General features: G+C 33.7%; 1 protein-coding gene across 12 annotated transcripts in view; it reads right to left on the bottom strand.

The window, feature by feature from the left end:
* Positions 1-23,962, bottom strand: part of SNTG1 (syntrophin gamma 1) — a 325,126-nt gene that overhangs the window by 75,084 nt on the left and 226,080 nt on the right. For all 12 annotated transcript variants that reach the window (XM_048940576.1, XM_048940574.1, XM_048940573.1 and 9 more), the window contains 4 exons: positions 21,279-21,381; positions 19,873-19,955; positions 16,862-16,992; positions 13,667-13,796 (listed from right to left, as the gene is read on the bottom strand). In XM_048940576.1, the coding sequence (XP_048796533.1) occupies positions 13,667-13,796; positions 16,862-16,992; positions 19,873-19,955; positions 21,279-21,381 (447 nt within the window). The remainder of the gene's footprint in view (positions 1-13,666; positions 13,797-16,861; positions 16,993-19,872; positions 19,956-21,278; positions 21,382-23,962) is intronic.

Genomic DNA, 23,962 nt, shown 5'->3' on the forward strand with positions numbered 1-23,962 from the left:
TGAAAATGTAAAAAAACCCAAATCTTTATCACTGATAACACTCCATTGGTAGCAGCAAACAAGACAACAGGGATAACTGACAAAAAGAACTCTTCAACTGCAGACAGACTGATGGAAGAGTTTTGTATTGAAAATAATTCCACTATTACTATCAACTTTTCTTGTCTTTTAGTGACTAGAGAAGAAGACACAAAAATTTCAAGCTGAAAGCTTTTTGTTTCAGAGCTAATGGTTTGTCATCTATTCAAATAAAGAATTGAAAAACACACCTTGGATTTGCAATTGTTCTAAACAGATAAAAATGACATTGCCATTTGAGATAAAAAGATCAGTAATGCTGCAAGTCAATTCTTTTCTAATATTTGCTGATGACTTGGCCAAGAATTAGTCTGCCTTTTAAATCATTCCAGCATAAAGAAGGAATGGTATTATAACCGAGAGTGAGTGGGAAGTTTCTGTGAGATTCATTTTAGGGTTGAAAGAAGTTTTAAGAATAACGTGGAAACTGTGATTTGTTCTATGAATTTACAAAGGTAATGAGAAATGAGTTTTGCATCAAAAGACTAAAGAGAGGTCTGTCAGCTATAATTGCTTCAAGCTAGGTTTGACCTACAACCTAACCAGCTAAGTGAATAGCAACTTAATTTATTGGTAGAACCATCTGCAAGCCCTAGGGAGTTCTATTTGCTGAGTCCATGGACTATTCCCTTTTTATGCAAATTGCATACTATTATTTTCTGACTTTTGCTCATTACGTTTTTTCAATGAAAATGCTATTTATGGTTACTGTTTGGCAAATGAATGTACTAATCCCCCTCATGCTGCAGCAAGAGTAGCTATTTTAATTAGGGTGCAGGTATATTTCACAAATATTTTATTGCTTTCAGTGAGATTGATGGAGATGACAAAAAAGTTATACTATCTCTTTAGGCACATAACTTAAAAAACAATCAGTTTGAAACAGCTTCTAAAAAGCAACTTTTAGAATTATGAAATAGTATTTTAAAATTTATAGATTATACTTATACAGTGATATTAAGATCCATTTATGTTAATCTAATGCTAAAACGAAACAATTCTGATATGAAGCATGCACACAGACTACAATTTACCGATTATTTAAAGGGGAGCTGAAAGAGAAAGTTTAGCTCCACAACTCCACATGGAACGTGCTAGCCTAAGGATATATTTTTTCCTCTGAAACAACCTACATATGATGGCAAAATTAAAATACTTCAAAATATTCCTATTGCTACGAGACAAACATTTAAAAAGAATGCATATGCTATTAAAATATATTTTCATGAGTAGGGTTCAGCATTGCAAAGAACAAAACAAATAATAAACAAAATACATTCACACCTTTTGATGTCTTTGTCGTATACAAGTATGTAGAACTGAATGACAAATCTCACTGCTAAAAGTTCAAACATCTATGTAGGCATTGCTCAGTTTTATAAAATCTATTAATTATTATGCTAATTTCTTTGAAGATTTATTTCTTATTTGCATTTGCATTTCTCTTCATAATAAGAAACTTCAAGAGTACCTCTGCAGACATCTGAAGTATCTCAGAAAAACTCATGAGGAGAAAAACCTTTGTGGCATTTCAGAATACTCAACACAGATTACTAATAAAATTAGTACAGTAAAAAAAAGTAAAGAGTAAAACAGGTAGACACCTGTCAGCAGACATTTTCCAATAAAATCAACTTACTAAAAGTTGGGAGGATTAAACTTTTCATTAATTCTTCATTCTAAAGAGAATATGGATTATTTTGCCATTTTGAGTCCTTGATGTTTTAATCATCTATTCCACATGCCAGGATCTTCCATTTATCTTTCCCGGAGTGCAGTACTGCCACAGACTCATTTGACAGAAATTCTTAAGCCTGAGGCAGCCTAGCCAGTGGGCAGGGAGGCAAGCAGCACTACCCTTGTCAGGCTCCAGCATTTCAATATTTCTGAATTATGCCATCTTGGTTTTCAGATATGGCTGACCTTTGGGTAGTGGTGATTCTTTACTGAAAATTTGGAAAAACAAAAACAAAGAAACAAACAAACAAAAAAAACCAACAACAAAACCCATCCATGTATCTATTTCTGTCTCCTTATATCTACCTATCTACCTACCCACCTATACTCTAAAAAATGTTTACTGTTTACGAGTAACTGAGCAAGGAGGAATTCATTCATATCCTCATGGTCCCTTACAGACAGCTTATATAAATTAGTAAGAGTTTATATGTTGGGTATCATCTGGAGAACAGACACTGTCCAACATAAAACTAGCTGAACCCCAGAGCTACACTGTGCAGCCAAAGTTGTGATATCTTAACAAATGTGTGATCACAATCATACTCCTTTCTCTAAATCTCTTCCCAATCCCACATCTACCTGTTCCCTTTTTTTTTTTTTTAAAATTTCTTTGATTTATGATTATTTTACCTATGAGAACATCTTAACTAAGACATTATGAGCCTTTGTATTTCTTTTCTTTTCTTTTCTTTTTATGAACAGAACAAGATTAACATTAGTGAAATGAATATGTACCACATATGAGAAAAGAAGTATTTTCTTCTTTTCGAGTAGAATTACTAAATCATTAAAATAGATATTAGGAGTTCTGCACAACAGCTGTAAATTGCTATATAATTAAGCACACATATCTAAAAATTCCCAGTGAAACTTGTATTTTCCCCAGTCTCTGCACCTGTACAGGGGTGGGGCAAGCAGCAACCACAATGAATAGAAAGTAAATCAGGAAAAACAAAATTAATATTTTCAGTTATGTTCTATTCAGCAATGACTGAGTCTTGCTTATAAGGAAAGGCAAACTTTTGCAAAAATCTGGCTTTCCCAAAGCAGTGTGCAGTTCTGCAGTAATAAGTATGCTATAAATTAGGAAGCCTTGGTACTCCAAAACAGTGGGGTACATCTCCCATGCATGTCAGGGAAGCATTTTTAACTTGATCTCAGAAAGAGATCAAAACTTTTCTTATTCTTAAAACTTTTGTGAATTGCAATGAAAAGCCTAAGACAGAGAAGTACTGAAAAAAGTATGGCAGGCTTACATGACATTCACAAACATAGAAAATCCTCAGTTGCTCAATTGAAGGTGTCTATCTGAGGCCTGACTTTTCTGCTTTTTCTTTCATAGCAAACATGACTGAAGAAGTTTGCATTTACTTCTCTCGTCCTGCCTGTATGCCATTCTGAGACTTTGCACTATTAATGATATTTGCAAAATGAGTTTGGCTAAAAAAATCTGCAAAAGCAAAAGCATTGCTATAATACAGGGAATCACGTCTGATCATTTTAAGCAATATTAGAGTACCCATCAATGACAGAAGACATTTCATTCTTAGGTTGAAGGCTTAGATTAGCACACGCGCTGTACTTAAGCAATACTCCTACTCAAGAGAGACTGAAAGACAACCCTTGATTTTTGCTAAATGGCATAGGTACAAATTTTACATGTGGCTCAATGGATAGCCAAGAGAACATTGTATGGAAAGGGGACTGGAGCCTTAGCCATGCGCTGTATCTAGAAGTACTTTGGCCAAGGGTGAGACAGCATCAGCACTGCAGGCCAAGTAACTCAGAAAGCTCCTTTCTCTCATGTAAGGGTGATTCTTCCAACCTGTAGGCTATTACGTTGAAGTATCCTCTTGCCACTTCCTATTAGAAGTGGAAGAGGTAGCTACTTAATTTAAGGAGATTGAATTATCCTCTGGAGACATCTGCATTCTTTATATAGTTAATGGGAAAGAAGTAAGTGCCTAAGTCAAGAGGACTGGTTCACTTTCTTTACATCTTAATGACTTTTTTTTCTACCTACAGACTATGTAGCCAGTTCAGGTAGAGAGGATCTTGCCTTTACTGGAAAAAAGGCATAGTGTTTCTGAGACCATTTAATTTATCTGAATTGTATGGAATTCCTATATTTTTATCTGATTAGTAAAAAATGAGATTACTTTCTAGGATTTCCAACAGCAGAAAAGATGACCTGATAAAATTCCTTTAAGTATCCTGAATTACGTGAGATCCTCCAGCATGATGACATGCTCTTGGAAGTATTTCATCTATTTTATTACCTTGCAAAATTACCTCAGGATGTAAACACAATTAAAACAGTATTTTCTGCTAGACAAAAGTAACAGATTCTGCTGTGGAGAAAACTGTCATAAGTTTGCATGATGATTCACCATGCAAAAAAATCATTTTCTGTACAAACTGGAAGCATATAAAATGTGCAAATAAATCACCTCTACATAGTTTAGTTGAACATACTCAAACCTATCTCTAAACAGTTTGACCTAAAAATAATTGTTCTATCACATTGCTTGACTGGCCACTCTATTGTTGACACAATGGGCTACAAAAATACTTTCTACTGATTCTTTATGTGGTTTCAATGCATCATGCTGGATGAGTAGTAAATTATCTATTAGCAATTAGAAAAACATTTTCTCTTTTGGCATTTGAAAAGTAGCCTTATGATAAAAAATGCAATATATCTTGTTAAAGAATTAAACTGTACATGTGCTTTGACTTCATATCATCTCCTTGTTAATACAGCTAAAACTAAGTGCAGGGTTTTTAATGGGCATCAAGCGCTTCCTCAGATGTATTTTATGTTATATTTCATGAAAGTGAACCGTAAGAGGGGACAGATGAAATGTTTAAGGCATTGTTTAACTACCCAGTTGTCATATTTCCAGAAGTATTTTATTATTTCCTCATTCTCCATATCTAAAGACTAGGGACTAGTTTTCCTATCTAAAACTGGAGATCCCATATGCACACTTCTGTCATGAAGCACTCTCTTGACAGACTATCCAGGCATAAGTTACAGTTTTCCCATTAAAAAAGCAAAACTGGGGAATAAAGAACTGATTACCTGCATTGAATATAAAAATGCATAGTCATTTTTATATTAATCAAATATAGGGGAGACATTATTCTATGTAGCAGAGTATAACAGGTTTTGATTTCATTAAGAAATAAAGCAGTAAAATATGTTTTGTAGATTTGTTACCTTTTTCTTTTTTAATATTTTAAAATCTTAAGCTCCATGTACATATTTTACTGTGATGGTGGTGAGACACTGGAACAGGTTGCCCAGGGAGGCTGTGAATGCCCCCTCCCTGGAAGCATTCAAGGCCAGGCTGTATGGGGCTTGAGCAACTTAGTCTAGAGGGAGGTGTCCCTGCCTATAGCTGGGTAGTTGCAGCTAGAGGATCTCAAAGGCATCTTTCAACCCAAACCATTCTCTGATTCTAGGATTTCTGTATATACAAACACATATATATGTAACACATATGTAACATTAAAGCAGTTTACTTCTTTATTTTCCTCTCTCCCAAGATGAAATAACTGATTATAATTCAAGTTTCTATGAAGAGTGCTGCATCTCTGGGACCCCTGTTCTACTTCTTAGTATAGTCCAAAGTTATAGTGATTGGTAAAATGAAGAAAACACAATTCTAAAACTTTAAAATGCTTTGTAAAAATTGAAACAACAACAACAACAACAACATTTTAAACAACAACAACAGAAAAGTTGCATATGATCATTACCAAAAAAGTTTTAAAAGGTAGAAATCCCACAAGGAAATGAATAATTCACTTTCCAGTGTGGTAAGTTGGAGTGCCACGCATTACACAGTAAGAAGAAACCAAGATACTACATCCTAAATTTTTCATGCCTAATTTCATGATCTCAGTGACATTCTCTCAAATAAGTAATTATCTCATTTTCTGAAATAAACAAATGGACAAAACAAAACCTTACAATTGGATCATTGCCTGCACAAGCCATCAGCATGCCTATAGTTTCAGACTTTGCTCACAGACAACTGCCACAACTACTACATAGACTATTATTAGGAGATACAAAACTTGAAACAGACTTTCGTAACTCATTATGTTGGTGTATAAATCACAAGTGCAATCTCAGGCACATTTCCTATGCAGGACTTTCTGCTTATAGGTCATCTGTAGTTTTGCTTATTTTCCCATCAGTTAGACTTTTTTCCCCCAATCTCTTGAAGCTATAATGACCAAATCCCTGTTTCTTACCACACTCCCCTGTGTTCTGAGTCCTCCTCTTTCTCAGGCAAATATAAGCTATGTGCTACCAGAGCGCGCTGGATGTCTATGGCACTTTATGAAGCAAGACAACCAAACGGAGAAAATATTTTCAACACACTAATCTACTAATAACATATAAACCCTAAGGTGTGCTATGGCTCTTTGAATGCATTCAGTTTCCTTTAAGTCTTCTTTTTTTTTTTTTTTTTATTTTTTTTCTTTTTTAATTTGTTGTGCAAGAAAGGCAAAGCTGTAGATGTAGCCATCTTTTAAAACTATCTAATGATATTTTAATAAACATTACCTAATGATAAGAGGAAACAGGTGTGAAAACAAGCTAACCACTTTAAAATAATGATATTTATGTTTTAGATAGCAAAAAGAATAGATACAAAGAGGATTGTATACTATTCTATAGTATTGCTTAGCCTCTCAGTTCCCAGTTGCAATTTTATCAACAGCAGTTTGTGATTCAGTAGCCTCTTCCAACGCACTCTCACTTACAATAAACCAATTGTGGAATATTGAACAGTATGTAGTACAAAAAAAAAAAAAAAGGTAAAATAGATGGAGGTCTCCAGCTGTTACTGAAAGGGCAGCTTGGCATTTTGGCAGGAAAGGGCAACTTTTAGCGAGTACTTTCTTTTTCCACATGCTGCCTCTCTGTAAAAACCCAAGTGGCTTACCTGCATTCCCAGTCATCCTTTTTATTCTTTTATTCTTGTCATCCTTTCTTTGTCCCTTTAAACCAACGAAGAAAATTTCAGTTTTTCTTAATTACATGTTCCTTTCTATACTTTACCATGGTTGGATGTCAAAACAACTCTCTAAACTGTCTTGTAACCAGAGCACAGACTTTATTATAGAGCGCCAACTTAAGCTTTCAATAATAATGATGCTAAAGAAAAGAGGGAGATAACTTCAGAGTTTCAAATAAATTCTACATAAAGAGCAAATCATCTATTCTGATGTTTTGCTTTTATCTAAGTACCAATGCAAGACTATCATTTTCAGTATGAATCCATATGAAACTGAACAAATTGGAGAAAATGTATGGATTCTTTGCTATGTGACAACATTATGAAGATAAAGCTGAGAAAATATTCTCTCTGCATCAGTATTGTGTGGCTTTTTTTTTTTTTTTTTAAGGTTTACATGTAAGAAGTAAATTATAGTTCAGTTCACAGATTATTTGATTTTTTGTTTGTTTGTTTTAAAGGATGTTATTACTCTTAAATTAGAGATATATAGATGGCAATTTGTGACAGAGATGGTTACATTTTTATTGACTGCTTCAAGACTTGTGATAATGTGTTCAGTAAAACCAGAATTATATTATTAAAAAGGTTTGCATACTTGGGAGAAATTTAGTATAAAAAGACAATTTCATTTCAAAGCTATCATGACTACAGTTTACAATGTATATTTCAAGCAAAAACTCCATATCTGAATGATGAGTGACATCACCATAATCAGAATGTGTCATAATAAAGGTTCCAGTCATGAAGGCAGAAGTTCTGTGTTACAGGTTTCCCAGATAAGGTGACTATTCTGGAAAATGCTAAAACTTGCACAAGTTATAAAAACACATTTAACTACCATTCTTTCCTCGCATTTTTCTCTTGACTTATGATATTCTAGACAATAACCTTCAAATTCAAGTTATGTTATTAAGATATAGATGAAATACACAGGAGCAACAGCAAGAAAGTTTGGAAAAACCTGTCCTTCTTTGCAGCTAAGTCAGTACACCCAAGAGGATATACCACATAAACAAGAAACAGTTACTCAAATAAGACACGCAGCAAACTCCACAAATTTTTTGTGAATACAAGGCCATATGTAATACTTCATAAAAATGACATAGAAACTTATGTGTTCCTAGATATCAAAGTGGAAACATTTATCCTTTAAAGGGTAGAAAAAATAGGAAACAGTTTATATAAATTTGATCTGACTACATTTATTTACTTATACCAATGTGCCTCAAGAGACCTACATATGAAAACTACAGATATATGACAATGTTATGATACAAAAGCATCCAGTTCAGAGTTTTAAACATTCCTATGGAGACCTACATATCAACACTGGAGTAAAAAGCTCTGTGATTTCTTTTACAAAGTCTGGAATGGAATGCAAAACAATGAAACAAAGTTTCAGAAATCTACAAACATCTGAATCCATAATATTGCTTAGGAAACAGATCATTATACATTTTAACAGATACCATCCAATTTGTTTGTGTAATTCATTCAATTTCAGCAAAAAGCAAATACATTAAGACTCTTCTGAAGACTTCTTACACTTTTCAATTTATTTTTTCTTCATTGCAAAAGGCCTTAAACTCTAGAAGACAATGTTTACCTTTTGCACTACTACAGAATATACCACTTGATGAGGTTTGGTACTAATACTCATCTTTCTTGATTTGCTCCTAAAATGCATAGCTTAGTAATCAGCAAAAAGCTTACTGTTACTGCAATACACACAGGACAGTTAAGAGATTAAAATTCCTGAAAACTCCAAAATGACTTACTTCAAAGCATCCTGATAGTCACCCATGGTATTTCAAACAAAAAAACTGAAATGTGAAATCTGTTCATTTCATATAATTGACACTGATTTATACACAAAAAATAGCATTCCACAGTATGCTCTTAACGATTCAACAAAAAAAAAAAAAAAAAAAAGACACACATAGTATCAACATCATTAAAAATCTTACTAAACACTGAATGTAGTCCTATGATATTTAACTATTCCCACAAGCAGAACAGATCATATTAACCTAATTGCATTTTTTCTCCTACTTTGTGTTTATTTTCTGCCCCCTAATAACCTATACAATCCTTACTTCAGACTTCACAATCCAAACTTCAGAATTATATAGATATTTAATAAGTTATTACTGTTCTCTTGTCTCTGGTGAAGATTAGGACAAATTAGTTTGTGATCTTAGCAGCAGTTTCTTTTTATTAGGCAGTATGTTTTAAGCATATGATCGAATAGTTCAACTGAACTTTTGAAACTGTTCAAAATAGAGTCTTATGTTCAGGAAAGCATGGCATGCCCAGAATCAGATACTAATTTTGTAGACCTATTAATTCTACTGTTTTTGTGTTATCACCATATTTCAATCTGTAGCACATGTGTGCCTTATTAATTTCACAGACACATGGTATTTTGCAAGATTTACACAGAAAATGATGGAATGTTGTCAAGTTATTGGGTAATAATTCTTGCAAGATCTTCTGGGCATTCCCAAGATAAATTTAAAACTCTTTTTTTTTCACTTACTGCTTGGCAACCTTTACTCAGCTACCTGTCATTTCTGTCTATTGAAGTTCTTGTTGTTTCTTCTCTGTCAAGTGTAAAAGTCAAGGTAAGAAATATAAATCTGCAATCAGCGCAGTGTCTTCCAAGGAAATGATGGCAAAAGAAAGCGGTAAAGAAATACCATAGCACTCACTATATAAAAATTTGAAAGCAATAGACAAGAGTGACATATATCGAGTTGGGAGGATAAATTCCCAAAGAATCAGCTAAGCTGTATCCTACAAGATGATAACTGAAAAATAAGTATATAATATTCTTTTGTTATCAAAACCCAAAACTACTGTTCATGTTTCCTTCGCATCTATTTATTTATTTATTTATTTATTGTTGCACTTGGAAAATACATTGGGGTACCCAGTGATTTTGAACTGAATTAGGTTTGAAAAATAACTTAGTTAAAACCTCATCCCTGCTAAAGTCATTACAAATACTGTCCCTGAGACCTCTGAAAACTGTATCACATAAACTAGGGATGCATTGGCATCAAGTGGATCTTTATATAGCATGCGATTTTAGAGTCTTTTCTTAGACTGTTCCAAGAGCATAGTTCTTTAAAAGTTGTATGATCCATTGGATACTGTGTGAAACATGAGAAGTCAGTATTAGTTATCAAAGAAATTAATACAGACTAAAAGTAGCTTATTGAAGGGCTAATAGTTCACAGCTGAATTGGCACAGCAGAACAGAAAAGCACAGATAAAAAAGGTAGAAGTGGCAGTTTTTTTCTCCTTCAAATCTTCTTTGGCCTGTCATCCATACTAGCAGCAAGTATGTCATGAATTCACAAGGGAATTAGAATCCCAAGTGTGTGTTCAATTTAACCTATTCAGGTTTCAGCACACAAACTTTAGTTTGACGATTGCTTCAACAAAACTCTGAGCTTAATATAACCCCTGAGTAGTTCTAAACTGATAATTTTTTCACAGAGAAGCAGCTTAAATGGCTCACACTGGAAAAGAATTCTACTTCCTAAATGAATGACCTTTATAGATTCATCACATCATCAATTATACTATGATAGCATGTCACTTTAAGCAGTGCATTTCTATAATATCCTGTGAACTGCATACCCATATACAAGTCAATCTGTGTTTTTTAATCTTAACGGGATGCATTCCATCTTATTTGTAATTGTTTTATTGTTCCTGGGGAACTAAAGAAATGCAAGTTGTCAGTATCATGTGATTTTGTGATTTCTGAAACACTGGAGGACAGTGCTCCTAAACTACAAATAGAAGGAAAAATACTGCATGCTTGAAGTCTGTCTTTTGACAAAAAATTGAGAACTAATGAGGTCAACTACATCAGTCAGCATACCGATATTTTTATGAATAGTCATAATATAAATTTCTAAATCTTTGCATTAAAACTGCAACTATCTTGCTGCACAGTAATACAAGTTTTATCTCACACTGTACAAGGATGGACAGTCTTCAAATTACTGCAGGTAATATGTGTTGGCCCATAGACAAAATGTTCGACTCCATTACTCAGATTCAATTAGCAAAACTGTCTTTCAGAGGTGATGATTATCAAGACATTTTGGTTTTGCTTCCACACATGCCTTTTTGTTATCCTGTTGCTCTCTGGCTATACTGCTGATTCTTCAACTGAACTACACCACTGTTGTGTCAGATATGAACATTTTACATTGCAATAGAAGAAATTCTGACTTTATCTGTACAAAAATGTAACTTAACCATAGACTCAAACAGAAGATTTTGGAGCCTGGGATTTACATTTCACAACTGCAAAGAAATACAGGGAAAGAAAGCTGGCTTTTTACCACACACATCTGTGGGGTTTGAACCATCAGACGGTTTTCAGACAGTTTGTGTGTAAAAAAGTAAAATAGTTCAGAATGCTAGTTGAAATTAGAATGTTTTCTGTCAAAATACCCAGACATTTCTTCACTAGATTTCTTTAGAGAAGCTCTCTTTTGCCCCATAAGGAGACCTGTGACAGAATTTACACATATCCTTAGATATCTGAGTTTGAACTCACCACCTCAGGGTCCATAACCAGTCAAAGGAAACAAAGATATGTCCTGAGGGGATTCATCTAATCAGAAAACAGATGTCAGAAGTAAAGCCGAGGGATAACTATTCAGATGTTCTGCTTTAAGACATTTAGCACTGGGCAAGATAAATCCCACCCAAACCTACTGAGTCCAAACCTGACACAGTAGTAAAGGACATGCTTTCAGAAACAACATAGTTTTTATAATCTTACTAGTTTTTATCTTCTTTCTGTTTCATAAGTTAGAAAAAGCATGTATGGTTACATTTCAACAAACTATTATACAGTATTTAAGTGAAAAATTACATAACTCCTAGATAAAAATAAAACATTAACTGAAACTAAAAAGAAAAATAGTCGATATATTTTGTCTGAAAATTAAATAAAGTCCTGTACTCACATTGTTTCTTTGGTACAGCACACCAACGGGAAGGGAGAATGACTGTGAGTAAATGATTCTCACAGAGGAAGAATGCTAGCATCAGCAGTATGTGTAGGTCAATAATCATTTTTTTAAAAAAAGACCTTTACTCATATTTAATCATTGTTCTGAATAACAGTTTGCTTTTTTTCTTTTTTCCTCTGACTGTCTAATATTGTTTACATTCACTTATCATAAATGTTATCAAACAATTTTTGCCGGCAACTGACATTTTTAAGAAAAGTATATCATGAAAAAGAGAGTCTCACTGGTTCTCATGAACTCACACGAGCAATAAACAATTGGGACAGTTGTAAAACACATCATTTACTATAGTCGTAAGCCCAAACTAAATCACAATTTCTCTACAGGATGTCTGTGGGTAAGGTAAATATAGATGTTTGCATAATAGTTATATAATCAGCTGTTATATATATATCACTGTAACAGCAGTTACAGTGTTTGTGTTTCTTTATGGAAACTAGTCTAGAATACACTGTACTCCTTTTTAAAACACTGAAAGTATTTTATATAACAATAGTAACTAAGTAACCATGGGTACAGTCTCATAAGAGATACATAATGTATTATCAGATACATTTTAAAGTCTTCTATCTACTGTTATAAGTAAACAAACATACTGCTTTAGATTGCAAGAATAATCAATAGTCTGAACTAACGATGGTGAGAAAAAAATTAACCAGCACACTCATTTGTCAGGATGCCTCATAGACAAGAAGTTCTATGCAGCAATATCAATGTAAGGAGGAATAAATAGCCATAAAGTTGGCTTGCATTGCATGGAAGCTTGCAGATGGTGGATTAATTCATGTCTGTCACGTTTTTATAATACAATGACTTTTACATATTGCTGCCAGATGGAGCATAGTTTTGCATCTTGAATATAAATCTGCAAGAAATACAACTTCCTTCAATATGTTCCCTGTATTTGAAAGAAAAGCAAATTTAGTTAGATTTGGGAGGCTGAAACAGATTTAAGGAAATCTGAAAGAATATAAATTAAATCCTCAAGGGCTTCCTTGTTCTAAATTATTTCAAAATAATGGAGTTACCCATGTGTTCTGTATTTTTGTAGGCAGAACAGAAAAGGAATCATATAGAATTCTAAGCTGCAAACTACATTTTATTTATCAAATGCAAGATATATCCTACACAGATTAAAAAAAAACCAACAAACTTAAGAGCTTTCAACTGAACTTAGGAGTAGTATAGCAAAACCTATGCATAACAGTTATCCTTGTTGCAATAAAAAGTTACCTATCCCACAAGATCAGACCATAAAAGTACAGTGCATGAAGCATAAACGCATTTAATCTTTCTCGATAGTGAGGACTTGTATTGCCCTTGCCTTAAATGACACCTGAACAGACCTAATATCTAATTCAGATCCAATTACAAAAATTTCAATATAGATATACCTTTTCAATCCATCAGGAAAATGCAGAATTTCCTTTTGCTTTTATATGTTCTTATCCATCACACCTGGCTTTCTCTTGTGTCTAGTCTTTGTTTCTCATGGTAGCTGGTATTGCTAAATATGCAATGCTGATAGCGATGAAGTGAACTAGATGACTGTAGGGGGGAATATTTTCCCATTCAGTGATTTCTCACAAAGTCTGATTTGATGATAAACTTGAGCTGACTTCTCTCAGACAGCCTCGAGCATTGTTTATATGCAGATAATTCTGTGCTTGAACCCATTAGGATTTTATGACAGTTATAATCAAACATGATTGGGAAACCTTCTGGCTTGCTTGGATCCATACTTACATTGTGCTTTGTGAGGTTGGAAATGTTACTTGCTATTGCTTGTAGCCAGTCAATACAGTCTTCAGCAGAGAGACACTGAATTATTCCACTGCAAACCCCATCCACAGCAATTACTTGGAACGCATTTTGCCTATAGACATGTCATAACAGATCAGGTCAGAAGAAAATTTCATCTGTTCTAGCATATCATCTTAACAATACTTGTAGAAGTGCTTTTCTTTCAACTGCAATGAAGGTCAGTCAGTGAACACTGATAAATTGCTGGTTTTCCTGTTTATAAATACCTGACATATTAAAACAATCAGCTACATGTTAAATGTCATATAAAAAGGTCAACTATTCCTATATTAAGTTTCCAAGAAGCTATAAGAAAATCCTATTGACTAGCTCCATGGAATCTTGTCCAACCCTGTGTGATTTCAGAAGCTAAACAAGTGGAATAGTTGATGCATATCAAAGCATTAATAATTGAATATGAAGATCACAGAGAAGGAAAGTGTAGCAGTCTGTAGGTAGCCTTTCATGAAATTCAGTGGAATACCGTACCTTTTTCTCAAAAAATTTTGTTTTATTCTCCAAATTCATTTTCAAAACACATTAAGGTTACTGCTAGCTAGTTAGCTGCTTTTGGTGATAGAATTTTCATTGTAAATGATCCTCTTCTTACCTGCTGATGGAATAGCTGGTGAATTCAAATTTATGAGATAGCATTAATGATTTTTTCAGTTGCATTTCTGAATGCAGAATCATTAGGAAATCACACTGGAATGCCAACAGACATCCACTGATAAAGGCAGTAGCCACTGGAGTGTCTCTACCTCAGCAACATTCTTGGAACTTACACAATGATTTATGATGCGTTATAGTTTGACTTTCCACAACTGAGTGCTAAACAACTACAGAACACGAGGAAACTTTCAAATTATAAAGCTATAGGAGATCTAACTTCTGTAAAAGGCCTTTTTGGCCTTTAGGAAGGTTGACAGGTCTCTAGCTTCAGAACCTCAAAAGTTCATTATAATCAGTTTCACAGAATAGGATATTATTAAGCATAAAGAGAACATAAAGTTCCACTGCTAGCATTCCCCTACAAATTCATCCATTCATGGTTTAAAATTGTTTAGATTTTTTAGAAGGCTGAGGCAAAACGAGTGTTATCTTCAACATAAAACTGAGTGTCACTAATGACAGTTTCTGACATCTTAAGACTGATATTGATTCTGCAAAATTATCAGTTTTTTACTTCACAAAAATATCAACTAATTTTATAGAATGCAGAGCTAATATCTACCTCAACCATAACTGTTCTTCTGTGTCTGTGTCAAGTACACGCTTTTCTTTCACTTAGGACTAGTATAAAAATGAATTAGAGCCATGCCTTTTCCTTGAGCAATTCCATCATGAAGAATAAGTTCTGACTGGAAGATAAAGCTTATGTATCCTAACATGATCATGAAGACACCGATGGTTTATCTAAATCTATCAGCTAACTCATCAGTTCAGTTGTCTTTTCACAGAGGTGGTCATCTGTCTATAAACTCCTACAGGCACAATCTAAAAGATATGTTATTAAAAACTACTTATTGATCATTTTTTAATACAACAACAAGAAAAAATTAAGATCATATTCTTATTCAATTACACATCCCGGGTTCTAAAAATGATATAAGACAACTTTATATAGCACGTAACATTTTATGTTGTTTTCTTTATTATTATTAGCAATATTCTTTTCTTAACATTGTTCTTTATGCTCTTTTCATTTTCAGTCCCTTTAAAAATTTTTCTATCTTTCTTTGAAAACAAATTTTTGGAGGGAGTCATATTTTAAAATACAGAGATTTACAAACTATTTTAAAACACTCATAGACTAGCTTGTTACCAACAAAATATTGGCTCTGAGCTTTTTGAGGAAAAAACCCAAAAACTGCTTCTCTCTATCAAACTTGATTTTTTTTATTTTTTTTTTTTAACTTTTAAGTAATTTTCCTCATGATAGATAGCACAGGAAAATACAGGGAGATAATTAGTAATCACTCAAGGTGTGAGCATGACTTCAGGTATACATCTGTAAATTTATTTTGCAATTGAAATCTCAGGAATATTGCTGCCTACACATAATCTTTCTCTGTAATGTACAACTTCTATAATGAGCATATTAAGCTTGTGTTTTATTGCTACAGAAGACTGAATGTGAAAGTCTTAAATCTATGAATAGTCGAATATATCCTAATTTTCCCCATTCTAGTATCTTATCTGGAGTGTACAGCAGATCTCAGATTTGACTTTTATAATTCTGGGTCCTTTATGACAGATGTTGTTAATTATATATATTTCAACCACCGTAAAACATTGAGCTGAAGGTTTTCAGAGAATCACGTACAAGAAATCTTACATCTCTGGTATCCATATCCTGCTCATTTCAGCCAATGAACCAATGTAGCTTTTGCATCACAAGTTAACTCTCTGGGCCAGTAATTGTCAAGAGATCAAGAATCATGCTGACAAGTAAGTATGATTTTGCTATCGCAATTCAGAGACCATAAGCTGTTTTTAGTTTAACAGTCATCTAGTGACTACTAAGCTGCTTTAATATCAGCTCTGTTGAATAGGAAACAAGACTGCAAACCTACATGGTAAACTTTAAAGAAACAATAGCCCTTTGAATTAATTGAGGCTGTGGGAGGCTTTTACATAACTTTCAAAATTTGGTAAGAACCGAAGAGAAGGTTGTGATGAGAAACAACAAAATTGACCCCAAAGAAACCCAAAATTGATTTATGATCTTTCAGTTTTCATTGGCATCATAAACCCACATCTGGAGGAAAGTGGTAACACTTGACTGCAAGACCCCTTTCCAGGCAAAAGTGTGAGTATAACAACAAAGAAATGATAATTGAAACCTTCTGCAAAACACTTATAACAGAAATATTAATGAAGATTTTACATATTAACTTTATGTGTTTTTGAATGTAGGAATAGCAAAAGTTCAAGCTATTAATGCTTGATGACTAGTCGGGTCATCAGACGATGCAATAAATTTAAGCCTGACTGTGAGCGCCCAAGGTCTTCTGTCCCCTATCTCTCAGAGCTGCATTGGAATTAATAATGCCACTTCTCTTAATATTGCAAATCCCTGGCGATTGCATCTCTAAATCAAGAAGTCAATAGTTTCAGCTTTCTGAACTTATTTACCTGCACAAATCTGATCCTGGAAGGTACTGGGAAAATCGTGAATGAAGAAGTGGAATTAATCGGAGATCACACCACCTTTTTTCCCATCTAAGTCCTGGGGATGTTGGCCATGAGGAACATGATAATGTATCCTGAAAAACATTAGAAGGCCCTTCTCAGTTTTGGGCTTCATTATAAATAGTCAGCAAATTTGGAAAGAAAGATAGCTACTTCAAAGACCTTATATTTAGCATAATCATCCACTTTTCTCAGATCATCGGCACAAATTCTAGCTAGCACTCCACAGATTCTCAACTTTTTGTCAGAAATAAAACTAACATATGTAAAGCTCAACATCAACATGTTTAGAGAAACTATGAGTAACATTATTTTAGAAACCTAGCAAAAAAAGACTGCATCATTCTTGGGGGTGATTAGTCATAAATAAAAGTATTTCCTGTATATTATATTATTGGTTACAGGCTTCATATCTGTACCCTGAGTAAGGGAGATTTCTATGTCACTCAATCATAATTCAGGTGTTTTCTATGGTTCCACACTCGATTACATATACATCTATTCTAATTTCACTTCACTGGTATATAATATTATATTATATATGAATTTATTATATATTATAATACTATATAATATTTTATATTAATTCACATGAATTAATAAATTATGAAAATTGTTCACTCAATATATTAATTTTACCTATTTACACAAGATACTGTTTATATGAAAATTCAACTAGATCATGCGTATGATCATATCTACAAAGGGGTATTTATACATATACATCCTAATTTTAGTATATTTTAAGACAATATAGATTAGAATGAGATATATTTTTTGAGTAAAAAATCAAAATTATTTTTAAAAAATCCAGCACCTCTTTCTTTCTTTACAAAACACTTGCCTTTCAAAATAGGGTAGTCGTCATGCCATGTTTTAAAGAACATTTGCACTGAAATACGTGAAGTGCTTTCTATATATCAGTAAAATTGAACCTATTGATCCTGAATCATAATCTTTTTAAAAATTTTTTTCTTCATAGTTTTTCTTACTCATATCTTCTGAAAATAAATGTAAAAAAAACCCCATACCCTGATTTTTCAAGTTTTAACCCTTTAGCAAGTTTTTAAATGAATGTTCATATATCTGTAATGCGTGTAACATGAAAGATCACAATGAACATCAGTTTATCTGAATAGCAGGATTTTCAAAAGTATGTTCATGAACGTAAAACACTGGTGCTCTGGTGAAACATTCCATAGATTCAGACAAAATAAATCCACATAAATAAATGACTGAGTAGAAATACTAAGCTAGCATACTGTTTTGAACAACACCTTGAAGTTTTCAAGTTCTGTCTATATTCAGGAACTTTTTCCAGCTGTGACAAAATTTTAGGAAAAAGTTGAAATGTGGCAAGAAGTTTAGATGGAGACAGTAGATCTATGTTCAAGAGCAACAGAAGTGGTAACCTCACTTTGCATAGCACTTTCTATTGTTAAATTAGGTCCAAACAGGACCTGTCTACTCCAAATCCTTTTGAGCAAGAAATCTTTGTCATGTGGATCACCAAGGCTGTATCTACGAAATACCCTATGTCCATAAGGCACAATACATTCTAGAAAATAATTTGACAATATGGAATGACAGTGAAAGTTTTGTGCATATGTTAAGAATTCATATAGAGTTCTCATCTGACTTTATGAAGCATTCCATTCCATTACAAGGAGATACCCCAGGCAAGAAGACTGAGTGAAAAAAAAACAGAAAACTAAAAACAAACAAACAAACTTGTTTTCATTAAATTATTATCAGTTCAAAAAGAAACTGTAGGTAACTTACATAATTTTGACACCTTCAGCAGCAATAGGATTCCTGAATGGAAGCCTTGCTTTAACCCTCAAAGCAAAGATAGACTTGAAGTGGCTAACAAAATAACTTTAAAATCTCCTCCAATTACCTTTTTACATATGTATACAAATAGCTCAGGTGTTTGTTTCTGATGTTGTTCCACTATTAGAAGATATATATTTATTGTTTTTTTTTTTTTGTCCTACAGCAAGACTCAATATTATTACTTTTAACTCTTTTTGATGAATTCCTTCTCCTATGCACATGTATAACCTAATTAGTTTAATCTTTTGGATTCCTAGACCCTAAATCTGTGCTACTGACTTTTAAATTTCTGGCTCCCATTTTAAACTTTTTATTATTGAAATGAGAAAGAACAATAAAGGAAGACAGAAATTAGAGACAGGAAGTCTACTGAATAGTGCTTAAACTTCTGTTCATTATCATATAGTATAATAGTTATGTCATATACAGATTTATTTAGTCTGTGATTTCTATTCTAGTATATCTATCACAAAGCCAAATACATACAAAAAAATCTTTAGAACTATACAAAATATCACAAATGCTGCATTTAATGACTAAGAAATACAATAAAAGCACCGTGTTGCATTTCAAAGGAATCTTTTATGACAAATCTGAACAAAGATCTGTAGCAATTCAAGTTAAAGGCACTTTGCTGTGTAATGCTATTGTTCTTCAATACAATTGTTAGAACTAGTTAATAGGAGAAAAACGTTAGCATCTTAAAAATAGGCAAAAACATGCACCTACGTAAGCCTTGGTCAAAAGTTCTAAATAATAAATAAAATATATGTAATAATATTCTGAAAAGGTTTTCTAACTCCTGTTTAAATAGATATATTGTCACTTTAATAATTTTATTCCCCCTGCTCTGCAAATAAATGTAGAAGACAAAACTTTCCCAAAAATTTCCATTGTCCAGATAAAAATAGTAATCACATTTATCAGAGCATAATCTCAGCTGCTACAATTTCTCACAGTGTTACTCTTAGCTATAATATCTGGCTGACAAATTTTAGCCCCCTATGGAACTATCTCCAACGCTAATTTGAGTGCCTCCCATGATGCTGGTTTTTTATTACTTTCACTTAGCGATTTATTTTCTGATGTAATTTCATGAAAGAAATATAAGCTCTTACCGTGTTGTTGGGATGGTAGTTGAGATGCAAACCACTGTCACACAGGGGAGAGGAAGTGCCACTGCTCTGGTCACTGGGGGCACCTAACACCAACACGGATATACGAATATACAAAAATGTATCATTATCTATAATGCTATAATAAAAGTTTATGTGTTTGTGTGCTTGCATGTTTCCCTCTCCAATTGATTTTGTCATCCAAAAGTCAAGGCTCAACTCCTTAGTGATTTGTAAAAAAGTTAATAATCTACTCAGTAAGAAAAAATCACAAATGTATTTGCTAATCTGATAATAAATGGAAAGTGCACTTCCTTGCTTGGTTCTCACTTAAAGGAAACAGTCAGACAATGCTTTTGTCATTCTCTATGAAGTTCACAGGTTTAACAGTTCTTGTAGCAACTTACAAAGATACAGAGCCACATCTCATAAATCATATATGATAGGATCTATTCAAGTGCATGCTACTGTGCTTTACTCAGCATTCTCTATGCTCCACATCCTTTCATAAAAGCAGCAATGAGTTACTGGGATTCTTTTTTATTTAAGAAGATTTCTGGTGTTGTATTTTTTTTTCTTGCCTGATTAAAGTTCAATACCTGGATACAAGATAAAGATGGTACTTCTACAACTGATTTTATATAAGATATATCAAAACTTAGTTTATTTAATTGCTACTGATGTAACATCAAGGCCTAGAAGTATTGAAATCAAACACTTTTTTGTTTTGTTGCTCCCTTTAGGAGAAAAAAGCAGAAAGTAGTGGTGCCAAAAGGCACAGGATGATTATACATATGCTTGGGTATGCTGCAACTGTATAATTAAGTGCCCACACTCACAATTTCAGGCAATTAAAGGAAGCCAGCTGTCTCCTTTGTTTCTGATGGGGCTATTTTACTAAAACTCAGTTGGACTTAAAATATTAAACATTTTAGACAAATTTATTTTTAGGTATACAGACACCTACATGAAAACTCCTGATTTTTAAATGAGAAAGTTAACCTCTCATAATATATACACATGATCTCATTTTCACATCTAGAACACAAAACTCCTGGAGTAAACTCTTATCTGGTGCTCCACGGAAAAATGCTTTTAATACTCTACACCAAAATGTGAGCTACTGTAACCTAATGTAATTCCTCTGACTCAACTTTGCTGATTCACACCAGCCAAATACAAGGCAATCTTGTTTTTCAAAAGTTATCGTTTTTCAAGCAACAACTGCACACTTTTGTTTACGGTGACTGCTAATATGAGATCTGGCAATATGAGAAGCTCATATTTGGGCAACAATGCTGACTGAGAAAGCTGTTGTTAACCACCCCCAATGCACACTAGATTCAGAAGCTGCAAGTATTCACAAGCATTGAATTAAGGTTTATTCTGGTCAAGTAATAAAGGCTTACATGCACAATCTTCATTCAATGGCAGTTTGAGAAAAGCAGGTGCTCTTTTCAAAAAGGACACAGTAAGGGTCACTTCTTCCCCCGCATTGCGAAGGACCTGAACCTGGGAGAGAAGCACAAACAGGACAATATATGACCAAAACACAGCAGAAGTATAAGCAATGCCATGCAGCTCCTTATACCTGCAGTGTATTGCAATGACATCTTTCAAAAAAGAAAGGAAGATGTAAAGCTTTCTATGTGCTCTGCTCCTAGTCACACTAACAGGTAATACCAGTGTGGAAACAGCACTGGCTGTTCTCTGACGTTTTTCAGCTGCGTACTTCTCCCTTCCAGACCTGGCATGAACAGTAAACCACATGTATAAATTCTTCTTGGTTCAGTTTAGTTTTGCTGAGGTTGTCTAATAAATCTCCAACAAAACAAAAGCTGTAGTTTCCACAGCTATGCCAGAGTCCTGGCATGGTAGGACTATGAAGGAATAGGAATACAAGTGAATCCCCTATCCATTTGTGAATGCTCTCAGTCATATTTTCTCTCTCCCATAACTGCTTCTGTAGCTCCTTTTCATGTTTTTAGCTTTTCTGTGATGTGGCTGATGACACCCCAAGCTACACAGCAGAGAAAGAGAAGTCCAGGCAGTCCCTTTACCAGTCCCAGACTGGTAAAGAGGAGACACACAAGCATCTAATCAAAATGCTATACTCAACAGGTGATAATTTATATTAGAATCATTTTATTTCATGAGAGCCATGAGGTGATATAACTCTGGGTATCAGAATGAACCCTACCAGTTGTTCTGCTTCTATAACTTGTTGATTTTATAAGAGTTAATTTAAGTTGCCTTTTTAATCTGGCATATATTTGTTCTCTTCTGCTGTGATCTCACTGTGTCCAGGTAACTTACAAGTAACCCTTCTGCAATGCTGCTGTGTCAAAACACCATGTACATTAATTGATGCAATTATTTAATCCATGCCAATGAAAAACCTATCCTACACATTTAACTGCATACATATATATTGCTATTTTCAGGGATACTTCCATGTGAAAATCACTGCACTACATCAGGCTAATTTAAAGCAATCCGTCAAGAAAAATTGTCAACTTCTCACTTAGACACAATATTTCCAATTCTATAGTGGCTGCTATGGAGGAGTAACAATGTGATGGCACATTATTTGTACCAATATCTGAAATCCACTCTGAAATTTTAGTCTATTATGTAAAGTAGCACACTGGTTGTCAAGGCATACTTTGCAATGTAGTATGTATGTGTGCCAATAACCAAACATGTGTCACAACAAATTTCACCATCTTAAATCACATCCCAAAACTTCTGCTGTAGCACAGAGATCTTCAGTGAGTACTTCACATTTCTGATGTTTTAGACCTCAGAATTCAGAAATAACACTTATTTCATGGGATAACAATGACACTGTCAGTGGAATAGTTAGTCAGATCAAGACTCTGAAGTCCTGAATTCCATCAGAGATATCTTGTAACCTCAGCCTTCAAAGAAAACACATCTTCTCTCTCCTGTACCAGTCACATGATTCAGAACAGTCATAGCCAAAGCAAACAGGAGCATGTTTTCTAAACTGCAATCACAGATGTGGATAGACGAAGTGCAGGAAAAATAAAGATATCCTTTACCTTTTTTAAAAAATGCTTTTACTCAATAACAGGAAAGAAAGGGAGAAGTTACAGAATTAGCAACTCTAACTTACAGTCACCTTTTGAAGATACCTAAGTGGATACCACCTGTGAAAAAAACTCTGTCCCTGAACACTTTTTCTTCCAAAATTTAAACAAGCCACAAGTCTACATGATTATGTGTTTGATAACATTGCTGTAGAAATGCTAGAAGTTGTCCTAAGTAGTCTGGTATTACCTTTTTACTCCAAGCTCTCTCTTTCTCTCTCAAACTTATAGAATGAAAAATTGTGATGAAGAAGTGGTACAAAACCTAGATGAAATCAGCAATACCAATACCTATTCAAGTAAAGCATATACTGAAGTACATAAAACACGTAAGACAGAAAGTGCTTGGTCTTGACATGTACAACAAAGAGATGTAAAATACTGAAAAAGAAAACTACTCGTTAATGATTACTACAAAGAGAATAAATAAGCTACCAATCCTATGCCACTTACTTTTCAGTGATTATCAAATCCATTCTTGAAAATAAAGTTAATTGAAGAAACTTTGATTCTTAATTGAATTAACATTCTTTTTTGAAGCTTTCATTTGAAATCTTTACTGCAACTTTAGATTTTTGCCTTTCTTTTATATAAACAATGAACAATTGTTGAACTGTATTAAATCAAGTGTGCTTCACAAGACTGGTTTACTTGATGTCCTCATTCAACAGGCACTTTCCCTTAGCATCTTTCCTTCATGCAGAAAGAGAATGAGATATGAGAGTAAATCTATTCTTACTGAGAATTGCTGGGGAATGTTTTTAGGAATATACTGGAACAGCTAATGTGAAATGGAAAAATTGGTAACTTTTATAAAAGGGTAACAGCCAAAATAAATGTGTCTAGTTGTTATGGAGAGTTGTGTCTCTGGAAAAAAAAAAAAAAACATGTTGAAAACAGGGAGTCAAACAGTTTGACTAGAAGATACAATACAGAATGGGCTTCTAGATTTTACAAAAGTGAGTGGAATCCCAACAATG

This window comes from Lagopus muta, chromosome 3, assembly GCF_023343835.1.
Source record: "Lagopus muta isolate bLagMut1 chromosome 3, bLagMut1 primary, whole genome shotgun sequence".
NCBI lineage: Eukaryota > Metazoa > Chordata > Aves > Galliformes > Phasianidae > Lagopus > Lagopus muta.